General features: G+C 35.7%; 1 protein-coding gene across 2 annotated transcripts in view; it reads right to left on the bottom strand.

The window, feature by feature from the left end:
* LOC136347121 (uncharacterized) overlaps positions 1-6980 on the bottom strand; it is a 27952-nt gene extending 20972 nt beyond the window's left edge. The window contains exons 1-2 of one of the 2 annotated variants that reach the window (XM_066296818.1): positions 6724-6980; positions 123-203 (exon numbers count right to left, since the gene is read on the bottom strand). In XM_066296818.1, the coding sequence (XP_066152915.1) occupies positions 123-203; positions 6724-6739 (97 nt within the window). In that variant the 5' untranslated portion in view covers positions 6740-6980. The remainder of the gene's footprint in view (positions 1-122; positions 204-6723) is intronic. The other variant, XM_066296826.1, reaches the window with a different exon arrangement.
* Between the last annotated feature and the right edge of the window lie 2333 nt (positions 6981-9313).

The raw sequence follows: 9313 nt of genomic DNA on the forward strand, positions 1-9313 counted from the left end.
TTAAGTTCTTACGCAATCGAGAATCTAATTTCGGAAAGATGCTACATTTCACGATGGTCGTGACTGGAGAGTTGAGCAAAACCTAATTCTTTGATAATCAAAATGTTAAAAAAGTGACTTACCTCGGCTTCTGCCGTAGACCACTACCACCAGGTGTAGAACCAGGATTAGGGGCCACTTGATTATCATTGTGGATCGCACATCTGAAATGGAGAAAACGATGTTTCAGATCAGGGTTTGCACCTTTCGCGATCAACTCAAAGGTGATTTAGTTTTTTTTTTAAGTGAAAAAAATTTTTTTTTCATTCCCAGATATTTCCTCATACCGGTCCCATAAAAAACGGACGAAGTTATAATTGAATTAGTTATAAACAGATTTTGATGAATTAAAAATAAAATAAAATTTTATTGTTTAGACTACTAAATAACGTCAAAGTTATTTTTTAAACTTTTTCTGGTTCAAGTGTCAACATTAGAATTGTCAATAGAACTTCATATTTATGACATTTTTTTAAAATTCGATGATGTATGACAAGTTAACGGCAAACCAATTTTTGGCAGAAGAAAATTGAAAAGTTTGAGCAATACGTCAAAGTAAGTGTTCAAAATGGATGTTGTTATTTTTATTTATGACGCAGTTAAGTTTTATTTATTGTTATTAATGTTGCTATTGGGGACAATTATCAATTGTCAATAATCGTCAAAAATATTAATAATATGCATGATATATAGGGTGTTTGGAAAAGTTGGGACAAAACTTAAAGAGGTGAGAGCAGAGCTAAAAATATTAAACAAGTTCTCATAAGCATTAGTTTTACGGAGCACCATTGCTGAAACATGGACGTTTTTCGAAGTAACTTTCTTTCTGATTAAGATAATAGAATGAAAATTGCAGGTGAAAATTATATCATAAAGGTCTTTTTAATTATCATAAGTTTCATCAAATCGCTAATAAATAAGGCGAGTTTTCTAATTACCCTTAACAGAAATTTTGCAATTTTTTTTTAATTCGTTGAATTATCAAGCAAATAATATTATTTATTAACGAGTTAGACTTAAAAAAAAAGTTTCTCCACTTCTTCTTGAAATCCTGCGTAGTTTAGTCGAAAATAATTATTTTTTCAATAATGTATGGCTCAGAACAACAATATTTTTAAACATTTTCACATAGTTATGGTATTTCATATATTTGTAGTTCATGTATATCTATCAGCTTTATGGTATGTTTATTATCTACAAGTTTCATTCCATTATCCTAACCAGAAAATTATATTTAAAAATATCAAAATTATACGATCTCTTTGGAGGGCCATATCTCATTAAGAGTGCCCAATGTTTCTAGGAACTTCTTTTACTATTTTTGGCTTTAGTTTTACCCCTTTAAGATTTGTACAACTGTTTTAGAACCCTGTATATGCATATATACAAAGCAATAAGAACCCGGCTGGAGCAGTACGTCCCTACCGGTTTTTCTAATAGGGAAGTCCCTAATCATAATAAATTTAAACGTTCAGAAGACACTTGCAGACATTACGTTGCACACAGAAAAAATTATTTCATGACTCTGGATCGGTAAGATTGATGATAATATAGTAATAGTAATACGTCATTTTTGAACACCTATTGTGACATATTGCACAAACTTTTCAATTTTTAAAAATTGTTTTGACATTAACTTGTCATACACCATCAAATTCATAAAAATACTTTCTATCAAAAAATTTGAAAAAAATGACAGAATTCTATTTAAATTTCTGAAGTTGACATTTGACGTTTCAGAAGTTAAGTTTGAAGAAATCATCTTTGTCGTATTTAGTAATCTAAACAATAGCATTTGATGTATTTGGTTTTTAGTTCACCATAATTCATTAACAAATAACTGAGTTATAGCTTCGTCCGTTTATCTACGAGACAGTCGTTATAGGCATTTCCTCATCTGAATTTCATCATAAACATTTCCTCATATTTCTAACATCCTTTAAACAATGAACAAACAGTACTCTATCTACACAAAAATCGTCGGAACTATTCAGGTTAATCAGATTCTTCCCCATTATATCGATGCATTGAAAGATCTGTGTGGGATGATCTACGCTGCAGCTGTCACCGGACAATCTTTGAATCATTACATATTAATGAGAGAAATTATAGCAATTTGAAAACGCTTTGTTTGTTCATTTATCGCGGTGGTAATGGACAAAAATGCCGGTTTAAATAAAGCACCAGGAAGTGCTTTTATAGGGACTTTCATTGGTCTAAGTTTAGCGACCTTCAGGCTTTCAGTTTTTGCTTGAAGTGAAATTCGGCTTTACACGTTAAAGCCAAGACTGCTTTCGCCCCAATTTAAATTTTCTGACATGAAGTTCCCTTTAAATTTGCGTTATGTTTTACGTAAAAACTGTTTTTGGGCGTGTTTATCTCTCACCAATTCATCTCCACCAATCGTGTTTTTCAGCATATTTTTCGAGTTTTTAGGTGTCAAAATAATGTTACTTTCAATCTTTAGAAATTTCAGTATTTGAATAATTTCTTATTTTATTTATTCATGTTCAGCGTCAGTACCCGCACTTTCCAACTTTTAATCGAATACCGCATTATCTTCATGTATATCCATACTTTTCGATCTTTTAGTACTTCTCTAGACATCACTTTCACGTTATTAAATAAAAGGTTTGAACGTTTAAAATTAAAAATTGAACGAATCATATTTCCTTAAACGAATCTTCCTTATCAGAATTTTCCTCGCTTTTCAACCCCTCTGTCATCCTTGAAATTGGAACTGTGTATTTCTCAATTTACCATAACCTCAATTTTCCACTAATGAGACAGATCATTTTTCCAGTTGGATGACCTTAATTTGACCGCTAAAACATTTCATTTCTCAACTTATTCCTTTTACTCCGCTGAAAAGGTTTTTGAAACCAAAAATTATTTCAGATTTCGCATTATTTGATTTCGAAATTTACCCTCTTTAATAACCCTCACTTTTCAACTCATACGAAATAATATCTTACTAGCGCCCCACTTTTGAACCTAAACATATAGATATCTCTCGATTTCTTCTTTCTCATTTGCTCACTCCATACATTATTATTTTACCAAGTTCAATATCTTTCACTTTTTAATTGATGAAAAAACACAATTTGAAAGCTAAATGAACCTCACTTTCAATTGAAATCGATTTTTTTCTATGTGAAGACTCTTCAAATTCCCATGATACTTGGTCTGGAACTTGGTATTGAGCTATCCTCAGTCTTTAACCTTTAGAATTGATAACCATGGAAGTGGTATTAGCGACACTTATCACGTGTAATCTAATTTTGTCTCTCTTAGATTTCTTAAACTGTTTCATTTTTTGCGCCTATTTCAGATCGGATACGGTATGTTTTTCAACCTCATTTTTCAACTAGTAACGTCATTTTTCAGGCGATAAAAGCTCATTTTCAGTGTTGAAGTATGTTTTTCTCGTCTTACTAATATTGAAAAAATTTGGAACTGCAGAAAGTGTATTAAATGTTTAATTTGCACATTTTAAATCTAACTCAAACGGATACGAATAACGAACAAAATCCTATTAATAACGCAATGCAATAATTACCTAAACCTATATTTTCAACAAAAATACCAAGGTTTCAGCGAATAATAATAGATCTAGGATAGGTCCACGTAAAAACCCATTTAACTGCATTAGAAAATGGTTGGCGCTATCGGTTTCAATAACTTTACCCATTTTTGTGACTAAATAATAGCAGTACGTGGTATCCTTTACAAGGTGTCTCAGAAATATTGATGCAAATTGGATAGGGTGGAACAACGTCGAAAAATAATGCGATTAAACTTAACATGTCTTCTAAAACGTGTGTTAAAACAAACAATTTTTTTGTAAATTATTGATAAAACACACATTTTGCAAATTTTTGAGATTAAATTTTGCACATGGTGGTTTTTGGATACGGTCAGGTTGCGCCACCTACGTCACACACGTCTTTGCAGAAACTAATATTTTAAGTAAACCTTGTTGCTGAATTTTTTGTATCGATTTGGAAAGAGCAAACCCTTGTACAAAGAAAAGGTATATTTAACAAAAGTGCACATCTCTAATGGTTTTCGAAATATTTTTATTTAAATTTCCGGCTGCAGATGCTGTGGTTCCCTAGTAGTAATACGTTTTGACAGATCCATGATGATAATGGACGGCAACGCGCAGGTGTTTAACTTTGAATTCCTGTGCCGTTTTGACAGTTGTTGACATAACACATTTTTCTTCAAATTTGACTTTTGAGTTTTTTATGATTCAAATTTATATTTAGAATATTTGTCAGCTGACAGTTTTCAACTTAAGTCATATTGACACTTGAAAATACCCCGACGTCACGAAATGGCGGATCTTGATATGAGAAATATGATCTGTGTGTATACTCAAACGAATTTTAGAAGCCTCGCTGCTGAAATGTATTTGGAACTCGACCCGAACAATGCACAACCCGATCGTTCAACTTTTAAACGACTCTATGATAGACTGCGAGAAACTGGCTTTTTTAATTCTAAACCAGATAACGGAAGGCAAAAAAAAATTACTGTGGATCAGGAAGAAGTGCTAGTTCGTATAATGGAATATCCGAAGACCAGCAGTAGGGGCCCCCGTCTCGCTCACCAGCCTACTCTACAATCAAGGGGATTTTTTAAACATCAGTTTTCCCCACCGATAGATTGGTCGGGTAGTGAACATCCTTGGCCTGCGCGAAGCCCTGACTTGAACCCATTAGACTTCTTTTTTTGGGGATACTTAAAATTTTTAACATACCGAGAAGAACTGTTAAATAACATTCAGGGAAGGGGTAGAGGAGATTAGAAATAAAAACGGAAGTCTTTTTAGGGTGAGGCACCATTATGACTTAAGCCTTCGAAGAAAATGGTCTTATGTGGGTGGCCAATATTGTAAAAATTTACTTTAGCGTCATTATATTAATTTTTGTATTATTTAAGTATTGGAGGTAAGTTAGGTGAGTTTCCGATTAATTTAGATGAATAAAATAAAAAAGTTAATAAAAAAATATGAAACAACAAATAAATTTATAATATTGGCACGACGAGTATTTCACATATCGTGAAAATACATTTATTCCATTGCATTTGAAGAACGGAGCCGCTTTATTAACTTGCTCTCATCGAACATATACGCCGGGAAGTGTGTTTGCAAATATCTCGAGAACTGTTAGAAGTACGCACTTTCCTTAAGCACATCTCTTCTTTGTAAGGGGGGTCTACTCTTTCCAAATTTATACAAAACATTAAACTACAGGGTGTACTTCAAAAGTCATATTCGTTTTTCCAAATGCGTGTACGACGTAGGTGGCGCCACCTATACTTTATCCTCCTTGTGCAAAATTTCATCTAGAAAACTTGCTAAATGTAAGATTTATCGATAATTTCCAAACATTTTTTTTACTTTAACATCTCATAGATCGAAAAGGGTCAAGTTTTATACGACGCATGTTCGGCTGAATCGCGTTATTTCTCAACACCGTTTCACCCCATTCCAATTTGTGACAGTGTTTCTAGGCCACCCTGTATAGGTGTTTTAGCGTGAAAGTGTTTACAATTTTGCCATCATCAGGAGCATTTGAAACTAAAGTTGTTTCAGCTGTAAAATAAGAAAGCGGTTTGTTGGTTCTTGTGCCCGCTACAATTAGTTAATTTCACCTGTAAAACGCACCATTAATACATGGCAATGGAACGAAACATCGCTAATAAAGCTAAATAATTAATTAAGAATTTTTAGAGTCTCTCCACATAATCATCGAACATCAATGTGAATTCAGGAAGCTAAGCTGTTCCCATGCAGAACACACTTCACTGCCCGTTCGATTATTTAAAGACAACACAATGATTAATAATTGAGATTGTTTTCATTGTTAGATCACCGAAAGTACTTTCAGACAATAGTATTATCTCTGTTATTTCCTGCACCCTGTGGTCGGCTTTGACGACTTCCTGATAGTGAAGTAAGGCTTAAACAAGCCATAGAAATGACTCAGGGATAGTGCTTTCTATTAGCTTTTTTACTAGAAAAATAATCATCCGGATCTCCGGAGGAGAAAATTCGGTGTAACTGCGTAAAAATCATCCGTTTCAGTTGATAAGTAACGGTAATTCAACGTGAAAAAGCATCTTCTCAAAAGGTGAAAAGTAAGGGTAAGTTGAGAAACCTTACGGTTTCAACTGTGGGAAAATGACTGGTTGGACTCCGAAGTCATGTAGATTTGTTGAAAAGTCGAACGAAATTAGCACATTTGTGCCGCTGAGGGAATCAAATGCAGATTCGTAGTTTAAAATTCCAAAAAGATACAGCTTTAGGAGTCATAAATTGAGGCTAATTTGCCTCGAGAAGTTTTCTAAAACGAGGCCTGAAAATGTGGATAATACACTGAAAATTGACTAAAACTGAGCAGTTCCAAGACGAGCCACCCCCACTCTTCCCACTCACTCTCTGAAAACCTCTCAACTCACTGTCAACTTTTGAAACTGTCAATTTACAGCCCACGCTAGTCTTATTTTTCAATTTTTCCATCAAATTAGACTCAAGAAGGATACGCTCGTGCACAGTTTCAAAAGTGAAAAATGAGAATCTTGGAAATGCTCACTTTTGGTTGGTAACGGAGATATCTGAAAACTGACGCTCGGGACACCTAAGATTTTCTAATGCGAAAAATGCAAAACCACCATTGAACTCACTCATCCAGCAAAAGCGGCAGCAAGCAAAGGACAATCCCAAAACGCTCGGAACAGAAACTCAAAAAGAAAAAATAATAAAAAACTCGAAATCACACTTGCAAACTCAAAACCGTAAATACGCGCCGTCTCACAGGACACACTTCGCTATCGCGCAGCTCTCGACGTTCGACTGTCACTCGCTCGTTTCTTCAGCCGATCGTGAATGAGAGCTGCCGGATCGAGCGAAGCCCACTGACCGACTTTCCTCGCTTCGACCGAAGAGTTCTCAACCCCATCCGCGTCATTGTAGGTGAGAGCTCACGGTTACGTCACCGCGACGTGAGGTCAAGCGGAGATGCATCCGGGAGATCGGCAGGCCGAATGCCCAAAGTTTGAGATAGTCTGAGAAAAAAGTGTTTTGGTTCGATGCTGGTTCATTTACCTTACGCAAATTAAGCACCGACCGGAACAATCACAATTACGTGGTTCACGGTGAATCAGCGCCGGCTGGAACCACGGTCGCTGAATTTCAGCCGGTTATTTTCGAGGTATGCAATCAATTCTTCAAAACCCACAAGAACTATTCTCTGCAACATTTTTCGAGAAAACAGCCAGCAACAAATCCCGGAGATTTGCTCATATATTGCGTTCGAGTCAGACCAAATATGATACCGCAGAGTGCGGCTTTTTCGCCTCGTTTTCGATTAATAACGAATTTATTATTACGTTGCCCGAAACCCCTGGCGGAACCCGGAGATCATAAACGTTGCGCAACCGCGTAGAATTTAAATTGATTTTCTTTCTGCAATCGGGCCTTTGGTTTACTTTTTTCGGACACGGGGAGCTATTGGAGTTTACATAGTGATAATATGTGTTAATAATAAACTTGTTGACAAAATGGTGGATGAGCGATAAATTAATGAAAAAGATTGTTGGCACAATGGTGGGTTCCATTAAAATTGTTGAAAAAACCACACCAAACAACGAACTGAACTGGTTTTGTCCGCATAGGGTATCCGAAGCATTCAACCGGACTTTGTTCCTGAGCCACTCATTTCTCATTAAAAACCAATTGAACCCATAGTTAATTACGAGTTATGGATCGATGGCAAACGCATGATCCGTTGCGATAAAAGCACCCCAATGAAGGCGTCTTTCACTTCAATTATCTTTGGAATTTACCAAGATATAGGGTCAAGGTCTATGGTAGTGTAATCTGTCGATGATGGGTCCTGGTTAACGCAATCATGCTAATTTTATACTGTTGAAACGGTTTAGTGGGTGTCATTGCATGGGCACATTCACCATTGGTCAATTTCGATGGAATTCAATTAATAATGCGCATTGTCTGAAGGAGATATATAACGATTGATGGCGTAATTTTGAATGATTAGTATTACATTACTGTACTGAATCATCTTCATTTTTTCCCTTAAAATGCCGAGAAAGATGGAATAATTGAAAACAATAAAAACGAAAGAAAAAGTAATCATGCTCTACCGACCGTCAGCGGTTCAATCTTCCTCTCCTTGTTCTCTGAATATGCAACCGACGCAACACCGTGCGGTATGACGGGTCGTCTACCAATCGCCGTCCCGTTTCGTGAAAGTACTACCAATGCCACCATTTTTACCGGGGTTACGTAAAATGTAATACAGTCACCGGCAGACGTTTTATTCAGCATTTGAAAGTGAGGTTTTTCTGTAAAAATTAAGTTTCAAAACCAAAAGTTGAAGAGGAAGGATACGTAGACAATAAAAAAATCTGATTTTAATCGCTTCAATAAAAAATATGTAAAATGACCATAGAAAAAGTCTGAAAAACGGTGTATGGTCATTAGTCTCTCGAGCAACAATTCCCACACAACCTGACCCCTGTCCCTGCTTAGGACGGGCCTGAAAATTTGACCATCGCTTCGATTTTATTACAAATTCTCAAAGGTTCTGTGGAAATGAAAGTAGCTGAATGTATAGGGCACAAGACGAACCGAAAGCATCATTTCTTAAGCATCATCTGCGCATACAGGCCAAAGCAATTATAGAAGGAAAGGCAAAGAATAAGAAGAAGACACGAAGAATCACGGTTATCGAGAGTGGAATTATTAGGAGGAATTACTTCTTCTTCTGCATCATATTCGATCATCTGCGGTATTTCGATTGGTCTATGAAGCGAAGAGAAGCATAGGCGGGTCACTGGGGCTTCGCCATCACTCTTTTTGCGAGTTTGTGTTTACAGCTGTTGGAACTCACCTGCGCAGCTTTTATTTTTTATTCAGATTTTTGCAGTCCTAATCTGCAACTTTATTAACCACGACTCAGACACTAAACCTAAATGTCGATTTCGCAGAACTTTATTCAGCTTTAGTAAACTACACTTACTTTCCTATGAAACCCACCACTCAGTAATATTAATAATAATGTCTTGTAATTTTCGCAAAATAATGCTTGATAATAGAGTATGAAATGATCAAAATTTCCGTATAGAAAAAACAACATTTATTAATTAAAAAGTAAATAATGAGCGACTTCGCCTCGTACAGCAATGCAAACACATGTAATCTTTGCGAAATGTATTGCAACAAATGACCAATATCTCTCTG

Source organism: Euwallacea fornicatus, chromosome 2, assembly GCF_040115645.1.
Source record: "Euwallacea fornicatus isolate EFF26 chromosome 2, ASM4011564v1, whole genome shotgun sequence".
Taxonomy (NCBI): Eukaryota; Metazoa; Arthropoda; class Insecta; order Coleoptera; family Curculionidae; genus Euwallacea; species Euwallacea fornicatus.